The sequence below is a fragment of the Salmo trutta genome, chromosome 15 (genome assembly GCF_901001165.1).
Source record: "Salmo trutta chromosome 15, fSalTru1.1, whole genome shotgun sequence".
Lineage (NCBI taxonomy): Eukaryota > Metazoa > Chordata > Actinopteri > Salmoniformes > Salmonidae > Salmo > Salmo trutta.
Genome location: NC_042971.1, coordinates 6,077,422 through 6,092,000, shown reverse-complemented (window position 1 = coordinate 6,092,000; position 14,579 = coordinate 6,077,422). Strand labels below are relative to the sequence as shown.

The window sequence follows — 14,579 nt, the reverse complement described above, 5'->3', positions numbered from 1 at the left end:
GCCTAATTTAAGCCACGTTCAGGAAATCTACTTAAATGTCCTAGTTTAACTAGTTCTGGCTGAATCTAAGCCCTGCAGGGTCTGAATGAAACCCAATGTCCAGTAGGATTGATCTGTTTGATTCAATTGTTTGTTTCAGTTTTCAGTTGTTGAATCCTTTGACGTATTGTTGATTTCAAAACTTTTCAGTTTCAACACATGCACTGGGTTGGTTGAAAAGTGATACTGTTTTGACATAGTGGAAGATACACTGAATTGATACTGTTTTTCATACTAAGATATGTGCTCATTGGTTATGCAAGAGGGCGGCAGGTAGCCTAGTGGTTAGAGCTGACAAGGTAAAAATACACTGCTCAAAATAAATAAAGGGAACACTTAAACAACACAATGTAACTCCAAGTCAATCACACTTCTGTGAAATCAAACAGTCCACTTAGGAAGCAACACTGATTGACAATACATTTCACATGCTGTTGTGCAAATGGAATAGACAATAGGTGGAAATTATAGGCAATTAGCAAGACACCCCCAATAAAAGAGTGGTTCTGCAGGTGGGGACCACAGACCACTTCTCAGTTCCTATGCTTCCTGGCTCATGTTTTGGTCACTTTTGAATGCTGGCGGTGCTTTCACTCTAGTGGTAGCATGAGACGGAGTCTACAACCCACACAAGTGGCTCAGGGAGTGCAGCTCATCCAGGATGGCACATCAATGCGAGCTGTGGCAAGAAGGTTTGCTGTGTCTGTCAGCGTAGTGTCCAGAGCATGGAGGCGCTACCAGGAGACAGGCCAGTACATCAGGAGATGTGGAGGAGGCCGTAGGAGGGCAACAACCCAGCAGCAGGACCGCTACCTCCGCCTTTGTGCATAGAGGAGCAGGAGGAGCACTGCCAGAGCCCTGCAAAATGACCTCCAGCAGGCTACAAATGTGCATGTGTCTGCTCAAACGGTCAGAAACAGACTCCATGAGGGTGATATGAGGGCCCGACGTCCACAGGTGGGGGTTGTGCTTACAGCCCAACACCGTGCAGGACGTTTGGCATTTGCCAGAGAACACCAAGATTGGCAAATTCGCCACTGGCGCCCTGTGCTCTTCACAGATGAAAGTAGGTTCACACTGAGCACATGTGACAGACGTGACAGAGTCTGGAGACGCCGTGGAGAATGTTCTGCTGCCTGCAACATCCTCCAGCATGACCGGTTTGGCGGTGGGTCAGTCATGGTGTGGGGTGGCATTTCTTTGGGGGGCCGCACAGCCCTCCATGTGCCCGCCAGAGGTAGCCTGACTGCCATTAGGTACCGAGATGAGATCCTCAGACCCCTTGTGAGACCATATGCTGGTGCGGTTGGCCCTGGGTTCCTCCTAATGCAAGACAATGCTAGACCTCATGTGGCTGGAGTGTGTCAGCAGTTCCTGCAAGAGGAAGGCATTGATGGTATGAACAGACCTGAATCCAATTGAGCACATCTGGGACATCATGTCTCACTCCATCCACCAACGCCACGTTGCACCACAGACTGTCCAGGAGTTGACGGATGCTTTAGTCCAAGTCTGGGAGAAGATCCCTCAGGAGACCATCCGCCACCTCATCAGGAGCATGCCCAGGCATTGTAGGGAGGTCATACAAGCACGCGGAGGCCACACACACTACTGAGCCTCATTTTGACTTGTTTTAAGGACATTACACCAAAGTTGGATCAGCCTGTAGTGTGGTTTTCCACTTTAATTTTGAATGTGACTCCAAATCCAGACCTCCATGGGTTGATAAATTGGATTTCCATTAATTCTTTTTGTGTGATTTTGTTGTCAGCACATTCAACTATGTAAAGAAAAAAGTATTTAATAAGATTATATCATTCATTCAGATCTAGGATGTGTTATTTTAGTGTTTCCTTTATTTTTTTGAGCAGTATACTTGTCTGTAACGTAAAGCAATGCAGAAGCAATAAGCATTGTAAATGATGATAGAACACAACAAATTAATGTGAACATGAGGACACAAAGGAGAGATTTAATTAAAAGATTGTGTTTTAATACATTTTTAATGCTGAAAAAAATCTATGTATGGCAAATCCACTCTGGGCAAATGGCCTGTTGGACAAAAATAAAAAATAGTTAACATCCTTGCTACTTCAGCCATTTGCTATGTTAAAGTAAAATCTCAGTTAATGATGAATGGATACAATTTGGAAGGATTTTCCAGAGTCATACATCAGTAGGGTAGAGTGTCAGGTGGCACAACCATTGGTGCCATGAGGTCAAAGTGTGAAGGAGGGAGCAAGCCAGAGAGCTGTCTAGGAAGCAGTCCAGGACCATGGCTTGGAGGCTTTGAGTTGGTCCCATCATTGTCATGCATTGTAGGGTATCTGCTGCCCCATAGACCTGCTGGTAGTGGGAAAGGTGTTAGCAGGGGACCACCAGGGATATTTTTGATTGGCTGACACAGTCTTGGTTAAACCACATGTATTCTAAAGCAATATTCACCTGCTTTCATAGAGTAAGGATTCACTCCTTTGGGGACACTGCCAGTGTTCCCCTGCTATCCATAGGTCCCCATCGGTGGAGGTGGTGGTACACACTTGTTCTGTAAAACACATCAACACATTTTCCAAATTGTTAGTAATATTATCACAGTTGAAATACAATGGTTGTTCACTGTTTTTATTTCTTTGAATTTAAGTGTGTACCTCAGCCTTGGGCTCAGTTTTGTTAACCCATCTGTGCAGAGTTGGATCCCAGACAATCTGAGGAAGAAGATATTAGCAATGTGAAGCAAGCCACAAATTGTCTTTTTTTTTATCCACTCAATTGTCTCTACATAGAATAAAGTGTTAATAACCAGTTCCTTACAGATCTGTCTTTGTCCTCAGGTAGATGAACCTCCTTCTTATTAATTCTTCCACTCCCAAAGACCCAGCTGAGTCAGCCTCCACTGTTATTGTGAACAGCAGGGGTCTCGGGCTCAGCCACCGGCCGGCTGCCAGTCTGGCACTGAGGGTTGGCATCGGAATGTTCCGGCTTGGTGATGGACATCATAGCAGGATGCTCAACATATCTAAGTCGGACATCTGTAATAAGTGGGAGAAGTCAGGCCACTCTGCTCATGTCACCACACAGAACAATTACTAGCTGCCAGGTAGAAACGTCTCGCTCTGATACTCTGTTACAACCCAATCTTAACCAACACGCAGTCACAGGGATTACTGGGAGGTTACTCCAGGACTCTGCGATCGCATTGTTTTGGTTGCAAAATCAACAATTCCCTGCATATTATGTGAGGGCTTACAAATTTGACCAATCACCAAACTATTTCTGAATAAAATAGTCACGTCATCACAATATTATTGCATAGAACTGACCCATTACCACAGTACAAAAGAGGGCTCGCAATTTCAACCAATCACCGCACATTTACTGCATAATATGGTTCAATCAAGCCAGACGTCAACACAGTTTTTTCCTTGTCAGCGCATTTTTGCAACAAATTGGACAAAACAATTGCATATTGCTATGCAAAATGTCATAATTGTCGCTGCAAAATCTAGCATATTTATCAGCTAATATCCAAAAAACCCATGCGAAATCCTGGAGAGATTCACCGGAATATGAAAATGTATACACTCACTACTGTAAGTCGCTCTGGATAAGAGCGGCTGCTAAATGACTAAAATGTAAAAGTAAAATGGAGCTAAACCTGTTGTATGGAGAAAATGCATGAAAGTATTACAGCTATATACTCACATGAGCCATACATTTAATCTATCACAACTTATTCTCACGCTATCACAATGGTAATTTCGTTACTAATTAGGTAAGGTTAAGTGACCTCTTCTCTTGGAATAGAAATCCACAGGTGGAGTACACGCTCGACCATCCCATTTCCACAGTGGTGCCACCATGGGGATGATGGGAGGTGGTTGTGGATGATTGTTTCCATTCTTCACAGGGACACTGGTTGTGAGGAAGATCTCCTCCCTTTCTGCAGGGACACTAGCCTTTGGGACGATCCACTCCCTGTGCGCAGGGACGCTGGCCTTTGGGAAGATTCCTTTCCTCTGCGCAGTGACACTGGCCATCAGGAGGATCAACTCCCTTTGTGCATGGGTGACGTGTGATGCTCTGAGGATCTTCTTCTTCCGCGCAGTGATAGAAGCTGCTGGAAGAATCCCATCCCTCTGTACAGGGATGAGGCCTGATGCTCGGAGGATCCCCTCCTTATGTGCAGGGATGAGGCCTGATGCTCGGAGGACCTCCTCCCTCTCAGCAGGGACACTAGCCTTTGGGACAATCCCCTCCCTGTGCGCTGGGACGCTGGCCATTGGTACGATTCCCTCCCTCTGCTCAGGGACACTGGCTGTTTGGAGGATCTCCTCCCTCTGTGCAGGGACACTGGCTGTTTGGAGGATCCCCTCCCTCTGTGCAGGGATGAGGCCTGATGATCAGAGGATCTCCTCCCTCTGTGCATTGATGCTGGCTAATGAGAGAATCCCCTCCCTCTGTGCAGGGACACTGGCTGTTTGGAGGATCCCTCTGTGCAGGGAGGAGGCCTGATGATCGGAGGATCTCCTCCCTCTGTGCCTTGATGCTAGCTGCTGAGAGAATCCCCTCCCTCTGTGCAGGGACACTGGCTGTTTGGAGGATCCCCTCCCTCTGTGCAGGGACACTGGCTGTTTGGAGGATCTCTTCCCTCTGTGCAGCAACTTCGGCTGCTGTGATGATCTGCAGGTATAACATAGAGCATATAGTAATTCCCTAAAAAATCAACCACTTGGAATCTATAACATCATTGACACATACACTGAGTGTGTTAAACATTAAGAACACCTTCTCTTTCCGTGACATAGATTAATCAGGTGAAAGCTATAATCCTTTATTGATGATGTCAATTGTTAAATCTTTTTCTCAGTGTAGATGAAGGGGAGGAGACAGGTTAAAGAATGATTTTTAGACAATTGAGACATGGATTGTGTATGTGTGTCATTCAGAGTGTGAATAAGCAAGACAAAAGATTTAAGTCCCTTTGAACAGAGTCTGGTAGTAGGTGCCAGGCGCACCGGTTTGTGTCAAGAACTGCAAGGGGGGGGGCAACTCAATAGGAAGGTGTTCTTAATGTTTTGTTCACTCAGTGTAGATCAATCCCTAGCATATACTTTCAATTGCCTTCCCTGTAGCTCAGTTGGTAGAGCATGGTGTTTGCAACACATGGTGTTTGCAATGCCAGGGTTGTGGGTTCGATTCCCACGGGGAGCCATGTATGAAATGTATGCATTCACTACTGTAAGTCGCTCTGGATAAGAGCGTCTGCTAAATGACCTAAATGTAAATGTAAATGTAAATTGTATGTGTACTGATAATGTAAATACACAAATTAAATTAACGTTATCTACAATATATTATAATACCGTAAGCTTCCCTGCTGCAGGGGCATTTCCTCCTACAATTTTGAGCTGATTTTCTTCACTTAAGCAATATTTTGTATCTTTGTTAATTTTCACATTTATTGTGTTTGGAATGGCACTGTTACTACAGCATTTCATGTAAGTATGTAGGACAATTACCCATAATGCTCACTGACTGAACATTCAAAATTACCATGGCAATTATTAAAAAATTCACATGCCATCGGAAACTTGGAACCTCAGAGTTAAAATGAATGTAAATTATTAGTGTAGAGCTTCCTACTGGTTGATTCTCATACTTCACAAGTGGGAAACTTGAAATCATCATTCCATAACGAGTTACCGAGTCAGAAATGTCAGAATTTCCTAGTTCCGACTTGAAAGGCATTCTATGATGTAGGGCAGGTCAGTAACCAAATTATTTTACTGTGCCCAGTCGCACACAGACTTTTATGGTCACACAAGTTGCCACCGGTCGATTCAAAATGAGTAGCCTAACAATTATTTACTTGGCCCCAGGTACATTTGCAACCAAATTATTTTTCTGTGAGAAATCAATAATAGTTGCACACATAGGGTAATCCAAAAACAACAAAGCTATAACGATCGTGAAACACGTAGCGCACATAGGCACTCACACAAAACAATATCCCACATCGCAGGTGGGACAAAAAGGACACACTAAGTATGATCCCCAATAAGAGGTAACGATTATCAGCTGCCTCCAATTGGGAACCATATTCACACACCAACATAGAAATATAATACCTAGAAACCCCCCTAGTCACGCCCTGACCTAAAACACCATAGAGAACCCCGAGGGCTCTCTATGGTCAGGGCGTGACACAAGCTGAATATTGAATATAACTGTGATTTCTGTGGAATGGAAAAGGAGACCATTTTTGCATTTGTTTTTTACCTGTATTTATAGCAGAATGTTTTGGATTGACATACAGAATTTTGTTACAAAATAAATTGGGCCGGTTGTACTATTTAATGGTTTTGATATAATGATTTATTTCAGAAATTCTGACGGATAAAGATGTAGCATATTTAATTCAACTGCTAATAATACTAGGTACATTTCATATTCACAAATGCCAATGGCCTAATTCAAAACCTAACTTTTTTCACTTTATAAATGAGTTTAAACAATATGGCATCACTAACTATAATGAAAAACAAAAAGGCAATTAAAACTTGTAGTCTTAATGAATATGATTTGTTTGTTTAGGATTCCTGGCAATGTAAATAGTTTGTTAGTACGCTTGTTTGCATGTGACTATTCTTCTTTTGTTTGATGATATTTGTTAATAAAGAAAAGTAAAAAAGAGTGCCCTGTAAAAGTTGAAGTCATATTGAACAACTACCAGAGAGAACCTTCTCTACATAGGAATTGCATACCATATTTTTTCCCATACATCAAAATAATACTTTATTGTCAATCAGCAATTACTTACTTAGATAAGGCCTCAACAAGGCCCCAGTTAATGGTTGAAAATAACTTATGTCAGTGCCAATGAGTTACACTGAGTGTTAAAATATTAAGATCACCTGCTCTTTCCATGACATATGCTGACCAGGTGAATCCAGGTTAACGCTATAATCCCTTATGGATGTCACTAGTTAAATCCACTTAAATAAGTATAGATAAAGAGGAGGAGAAAGGTTTAAAAAAATATTGTAAGGCTTGAGACAATTGAGACATGGATTGTGTATGTGTGCCATTTAAAGGGTGAATGGGCAAGACAAAATATTTACATGCCTTTCAACGGGGCATGGTTGTATGTGCCAGGGGTACCAGTTTGTGTCAAGAACTGCAATGCTGCTGGGTTTTTTACGCTCAACAGTTTCCCGTGTGTATGAAGAATGGTTCACCACTCAAAAGACAATTTGACACAACTGTGGGAAGCATTGGAGTCAACATGGGCCAGCATCCCTGTGAATGTGTTGTACACTCAGTACATTAATAGTATTGGTACCGTGTTCTTGCCGTAACCTGTAAAGCTGGAGCAGCCTGCGAGGCAGGGGGAGGTGTAGGTGATGCCATTGTCTGAACACACAGGGTCCCACTCCCCAGCCAAGCAGGAGCAGTCTCTGTTACACTCTGACAACAGGCTGCCATCGTACACCAGGGGACCTGGGGGACAGAGAAAATGGCTGGTAATAATGATGTTTAAATAATTGTGTCTGAACTATCATTGACATAGGCACAGTGACAAAACAGCCAGGAATCCTGGCTCAGTAACAACCATACTGTATATTCCCACAAGAGGGAGCCCAGGAAGAGGCCCATGTGTGTTTTGGTCTAACTCTCCCTCATATTCCACTGATCAAAACTTTTGTTTTTATCAACCCACACACCCCCCAACCAACCAACCAACCAATCAGATGTCATATTTACCCGTTGTAGGACACGGTCAGACCAGCCACCTTAACGTTGTCACACTTAGCGCCAGACTGCAGAAGGAGGAGGTGGTAGGCCATGAAGGAGGTGACGAAAGACAGCTGGGCTCCAGACACAACGCCAAGCTTATACCTCTTCATCAGTAGACCTCCCAGGAATATCCCCACCGCACCCACAGGCAGGTTCACCTCACCTGGAAAAGTTATACTCACACGTCTTTAGTGCTGCCAGTGTGCTGGAGTTTCATTTCCACTCATGTTCAACAAACCTACAGGGGATGGGAGAAAACAAAAAAAATAGAATTTAATGCCATTCAACATCAATACTGACAGGATGGAACATTTCAGTTGGAGCATGTCCATGTTTCTAATTCAGTAGTTTTTTGAGTAATTGGTATTTTGACCAATCAGATATGCTCTGAAAAAGAGCTGATGCGAAAATATGTAATGTGATTGGTCAAAAGATCAATTAGTGGAAAAAATATCATAATTGGGCTGCCTGTCTAAACGCATCCCTTGTCTCTCTGTCTCTGACCCAAACCTCAGTCCTTGCATCGATTACAGAGGGCTGAAAAGGATTACGATCAAGAATCGTTACCCCCTACCCGATGTCCGCCACCTTGGAGTTGGCCCTAGGAGCCCAATTCTTCACCAAACTGGACCTCCGCAACGCTTAAAATCTGGTGAGAATCAGGGAGGGAGATGAGTGGAAAACTGCCTTTAACACCCCTAGTGGTCACTGAGTATTTAGTCATGACCTTCGGAATATCGAACTCACCGGCATTTTTTCAAGCATTGATCAATGACACTCTTAGGGATATGTTGAATGGGTTCGTCTTTGTTTACCTCGACGACATCCTGATCTTCTCCAAAAACCCTTCCGGAACACATTCGGCCCTGTCCCACCTCACTCAAGCAGGTTTTTGCGGGAATCTCAAGGCTGACAGGGCATTCATAGAGCTCAAGAGACGTTTCAACTCCGGACCCATCCTCGTTCATCCTGATCCTACTCGTCCCTTTGTGGTAGAGGTGGACGCCTCGGACACCGGAGCTGGTGCGGTCCTTTCACAGCGGAACGAGGAGGACAAGAAACTGCACCCATGCGCATTTTTTATTTTGACTAAAAATGACATATCAGTTTGGATACTAGGCTGCAACAACATAGCAGCACATAAAACAATGTTAGGGCTTTGACAGTAGAGTCATGGACAAACGCCAATCAATCAGTTAATAGGAACAACTAGAAAACTGGACAGTATTGAGAGCAGACTCTGAACCACAAGAAAAACGGATCATACTGTCGTCTGTATCTAGTTTTTACTACATGAATTCTCAAGCAACTCAATGTTATTGTTGATACCCATCTCAAAGCTGCAGTCTATGAGTCCGATGAGAGAGCTGGACAGGTCAAAGTGTCTCTCTGAGTGATGGCACACTTCATGTAGGTCCCTGACAGAGCTTTGGTGAAGGAGGCGAACGACAGGGCCACGATGAACTGCTGACAAACACAAGAGACAGAACATTAGTGTGTGTTTGTCCGTGTGTATGTGCATGCGTGGATGCGTGTGCAGACAGAGTGCATGTGTAGCTGAGGTGGCCTGCAAAAGTAAAAAGAACGGACACAAGTTTACGTCTGCAAAGTTCTGGCGCTTTCTTTATTCTGAAGAATGTTTTTTTCCTCTTGTTCAATTGTCTATTTTCTTGTTAGTACTTTGAAAATATTCACATCAAACAAGTGCACATTTTAAATTACACAACATAAATGCACTTTACCTAAAGCACAACTCAAAAATGTTCCACAAATAACCCTGTCTTAGTGTATGGTTTCACATGAAAACCACAATGTATTTCACATTCATACAATAGAAACACCTATATTTGAAAACATAACTGAATGTTTTTCTATATACCGCTACCTCTATAGAAAACTGACAACAATACATTCAGCTTTAAGATAGTGGCACCTCCAGAAAATCGTCTCTCTCTCACTGTATGCACTAAAAGTCACAATTTTACACAAAAAAACAATAACATGTAAAACCAACTCAGAAATCCCTAACAAATGGATTCTTTATAAAAAAATCTCCTAGACAAAATCCAGTACAAGTAAGCTACTCAGTAAACATAGTCTCTGTGACTCGTAAATCGTTTTTTACCTCAGCTAGCATCAAGCTAACATATACTCTCACTCAATGTAAATCACGTTCTTCTCTCACTCAGTTCGACACAAAGCCAAAACAAAACCTTTCCTAACGTGATAATACCTTGACAGAGTTGTTAAATAGCATGTTATTACATATTGTGTATATATTTGAACGTTTGGAAGTTCTGTTACATACCTGTAATAGTAAAAAGAACAGACCCAGTTTAGCTCAGTAAAGTTCTGATCCTTATTCAGCAGAATGGTGAGCGCTTGGCCAGAACTTGCTGTTTCTCCTGCTACAACAGTGCAACAGCGCCATCTATTGGCCTGATGGACTGCTAACGCTAAAGTATTTAGAAAATGCAATTTAGATTAATTAAGACAAATACATAAACAAATTGGGAGGGAAATGAATAATAAAAGAGTGTCCGTTTTTAGTGACTTTGTTTTCAACCCATTACACAAGCACAATCGTACATGTGCATTTTAAAGCATTATTAAGAACCTTGAGTGTGGAACTGCAGGGCGTTTGTTGGCCTGCTTGTCAGGGACACACAGTTCCTGTTGGCTGGTCAGCTTCGCTCTGTCCTCTGCTGAATCACCCATCCTATCCAGTCAGATACGCAAAAACCACATCAATTTCACATGTGAACACGGGAAGTGTTCCAAAAACATGTTTTCATGTATTCTTCACATAAAATGTCAGTTGAAATCATGTGGTTTTTCTGTCAGGGCAGGAATATAAGATGCATTTTCATGTTATGTTTGATGTTGCATGATCTTGAAAATGCAATGTTCTTTGAGGTTCTTCCATTTGCTTTTCCATGTATTTCCATGTATTTTCCATTTTACATTCCCTCAGTCCTTTTCACTTTCCTTGGCAAAATCAAATCAAATCAAATGTATTTATTTAGTCCTTCTTACATCAGCTGATATCTCAAAGTGCTGCACAGAAACCCAGCCTAAAACCCCAAACAGCATCGGTAGCCCTGCCCCCTGGTAAACAGCGTATGATCGCTGGATGATTCGTTTTAAGTCTAATACTACAGGTAATGGAGAATGGAGTCGCCAATGACTAGGGTTTTCAATTTGTCAGAGCTAATGCTGGGAGCCTTCGGCGTCTCAGACCCCGTAACGGGAGGAGTAGAGACCTGAGAAAGCTCAGACCCCGTAACGGGAGGAGTAGAGACCAGAGAAGGCTCGGCCTCAGACTCCGACTCGCTGCTTAATGGGGAGAACTGGTTGAAAGTTTCTGTCGGCTTTAATCGCTGCCAAAAGTGATTCTAACGTGTATTGTGAATACTTATGTAAATTAGATATTTCTGTATTTCATTTTCAATACATTTGAGAAAAAACCTTTTCACTTTGTCATTATGGGGTATTGTCTGTAGCTGGGTGAGATGATAAAAAAACTATAATTTAATCCATTTGGAATTCAGGCAGTAAGAAAACAAAATGCGGAATAAGTTAAGGGGTATGAACACTTTCTGAAGGCACTGTATATCTGCAAGAAAGTGATAAATGAGCAACTCTTTGAAAGGGGGTCATATAAACATTGCCTTATTTAAAAAAAAATAATTGCTATCATGCTATAATCGGCATAGTTTCTCAGGCCAAATCTTCATTCTGTAAAATAAAGTAAAATACACGCTACAGGGAATGCAAAAAAAAATGGCTTCTGCAAAGCACATATACATTGTCCAATCAACATCCACACATTGATTTCATTCTTCGGGTCTTCATTCAAACACAAACACTCTTGGAATAACATGCTCTTTCAGTGTCTTGTTGCAGGTTGTGCAATGTTCAAAAGCGTGTGAGAGATTAGCATGAATGTGTGTGTATGTCTGAGGGGTCAAGTTTGGATGGTCGTACATATGCAAATAGACTAGATTGTATATTTCAGGACCATGGACAGCAGCGATATCGGCATAGTGATATCTGTCATCCAGCACCACATGACAGTAAACAGCGGCCATCTCATGTGAAGTTGGCACTGGGGAAATCCCATGTAATGAGAAACGAGGCCTAGGAGGCAAAAAGACTGAAGGAGAAGATTCCCACAGGAACTCTATGCTAAACTGTTCTGCCACATTCATTTCAAATGTTACATCTTTCGAATTGTAAATAATAGGGAATACATCTGCAAAAAATTGAAACTGACTATTCAAACTACACTGTACAGCTTTAGTGTGACTGTGCATCAAAGGTACATCTGTAAACAATTCCGTTCTCAGATGTCTGTTTAATGTGAGAAACAAAATGAAAAACAACTGTTAGACCATTACAATGCGGACTGTCATGCATTTTTAGTATTACCAACAAGACAACGAAGTGATACGTGCCATGGACACTTATAACGGATACTTTCCCAACACCAAAAGTTCCCACGCTGAGCGATATTGTTTACTACACTATTATGCATACAATCCAAGTCATACGTTTATTGTCATTCATACTCTTATTTGTAACCGAATATCTTTGCAAAAGTGTTCATTGTGTCAATTCAGAGCTCGGAAATATTGGAATAATGTGCTTAAGGGGACTGACACTCAAGGCGCACAACAGGATAACACAACTACCACATTTTCAATTGACAATCATTTTTTTAAATGGATGTGGTCAATAGATTTGTATAGGCACATATAAACAATGTATTTAACTTGTAAACCAAGGTTGGATTGGTAGGTCTAAGCAACATGCACCTGGATAATCACGTCATGAATCGGGACGGGCTCCTACGTCCTCATATACACATTATGACATAATAAAGAGCTTAATCTTTCACGAAATAAAGACATATTATTATTACCAGCCATTTTCTCTGTCTCCCAGGTCCCCTGGTGTACGATGGCAGCCTGTTGTCAGAGTGTAACAGAGACTGCTCCTGCTTGGCTGGGGAGTGGGACCCTGTGTGTTCAGACAATGGCATCACCTACACCTCCCCCTGCCTCGCAGGCTGCTCCAGCTTTACAGGTTACGGCAAGAACACGGTACCAATACTATTAATGTACTGAGTGTACAACACATTCACAGGGATGCTGGCCCATGTTGACTCCAATGCTTCCCACAGTTGTGTCAAATTGTCTTTTGAGTGGTGAACCATTCTTCATACACACGGGAAACTGTTGAGCGTAAAAAACCCAGCAGCATTGCAGTTCTTGACACAAACTGGTACCCCTGGCACATACAACCATGCCCCGTTGAAAGGCATGTAAATATTTTGTCTTGCCCATTCACCCTTTAAATGGCACACATACACAATCCATGTCTCAATTGTCTCAAGCCTTACAATATTTTTTTAAACCTTTCTCCTCCTCTTTATCTATACTTATTTAAGTGGATTTAACTAGTGACATCCATAAGGGATTATAGCGTTAACCTGGATTCACCTGGTCAGCATATGTCATGGAAAGAGCAGGTGATCTTAATATTTTAACACTCAGTGTAACTCATTGGCACTGACATAAGTTATTTTCAACCATTAACTGGGGCCTTGTTGAGGCCTTATCTAAGTAAGTAATTGCTGATTGACAATAAAGTATTATTTTGATGTATGGGAAAAAATATGGTATGCAATTCCTATGTAGAGAAGGTTCTCTCTGGTAGTTGTTCAATATGATTTCAACTTATACAGGGCACTCTTTTTTACTTTTCTTTATTAACAAATATCATCAAACAAAAGAGGAATAGTCACATGCAAATAAGCGTACTAACAAACTATTTACATTGCCAGGAATCCTAAACAAACAAATCATTCATTAAGACTACAAGTTTTAATTGCCTTTTTGTTTTTCATTATAGTTAGTGATGCCATATTGTTTAAACTCATTTATAAAGTGAAAAAAGTTAGGTTTTGAATTAGGCCATTGGCATTTGTGAATATGAAATGTACCTAGTATTATTAGCAGTTGAATTAAATATGCTACATCTTTATCCGTCAGAATTTCTGAAATAAATCATTATATCAAAACCATTAAATAGTACAACCGGCCCAATTTATTTTGTAACAAAATTCTGTATGTCAATCCAAAACATTCTGCTATAAATACAGGTAAAAAACAAATGCAAAAATGGTCTCCTTTTCCATTCCACAGAAATCACAGTTATATTCAATATTCAGCTTGTGTCACGCCCTGACCATAGAGAGCCCTCGGGGTTCTCTATGGTGTTTTAGGTCAGGGCGTGACTAGGGGGGTTTCTAGGTATTATATTTCTATGTTGGTGTGTGTATATGGTTCCCAATTGGAGGCAGCTGATAATCGTTACCTCTTATTGGGGATCATACTTAGTGTGTCCTTTTTGTCCCACCTGCGATGTGGGATATTGTTTTGTGTGAGTGCCTATGTGAGTGCCTATGAACCACACAGAGGTAGAGGCAGAGGGCCTTCAGGGCTAGCCAGTCAGCCTGCATGCTCTGATCCTCAAGTCAATTGTATTTAAATTCATGTTCATTAAAGATTTGTATTCAAGAATTGAAAAGTCCCATTTACTTAATGATACTTTTTCGCTGTCTTCAACCCTCAAGAACCAGGGTGAGTCTGGGTCTCCCTTTTCCTGGGCAAACACAACTTGCATATCGTCATAGACTAGGCCGAAACGTTAATCTTTTAACCTTGCTTGAATAAAGC

General features: G+C 41.8%; 1 protein-coding gene and 1 long non-coding RNA gene across 8 annotated transcripts; both read right to left on the bottom strand.

Annotated features, from left to right (window-relative positions):
• Nucleotides 1–2,010: 2,010 nt before the first annotated feature.
• On the bottom strand, nt 2,011–4,864 carry LOC115148378 (uncharacterized). 2 transcript variants are annotated; one of them, XR_003866642.1, is made up of 4 exons: nt 2,851–3,806; nt 2,688–2,744; nt 2,485–2,584; nt 2,011–2,385 (listed from the first exon to the last, which is right to left on the bottom strand). XR_003866642.1 is itself a non-coding variant. In XM_029690279.1 (4 exons), exons 1-2 carry the CDS (start codon nt 4,317–4,319, stop codon nt 2,923–2,925), a joined length of 639 nt encoding a protein of 212 aa, XP_029546139.1. In that variant the 5' UTR covers nt 4,320–4,864; the 3' UTR covers nt 2,011–2,385; nt 2,485–2,744; nt 2,851–2,922. The 2 variants fall into 2 exon arrangements, 1 of the variants encoding a protein (XP_029546139.1); XM_029690279.1 differs by adding an exon at nt 3,827–4,864 and having other exon boundaries at nt 2,485–2,744; nt 2,851–3,068.
• Nucleotides 4,865–6,695: 1,831 nt separating this feature from the next.
• LOC115148387 (uncharacterized) lies at nt 6,696–10,643 on the bottom strand. Of its 6 annotated transcripts, none has more exons than XR_003866645.1 (4): nt 10,145–10,643; nt 8,584–9,303; nt 7,804–8,485; nt 6,696–7,539 (listed from the first exon to the last, which is right to left on the bottom strand). It is a non-coding gene; the product is annotated as an uncharacterized LOC115148387 (long non-coding RNA). The 6 variants fall into 6 exon arrangements; XR_003866648.1 differs by having other exon boundaries at nt 8,652–9,303; XR_003866647.1 differs by having other exon boundaries at nt 7,804–8,897; nt 9,166–9,303.
• Between the last annotated feature and the right edge of the window lie 3,936 nt (nt 10,644–14,579).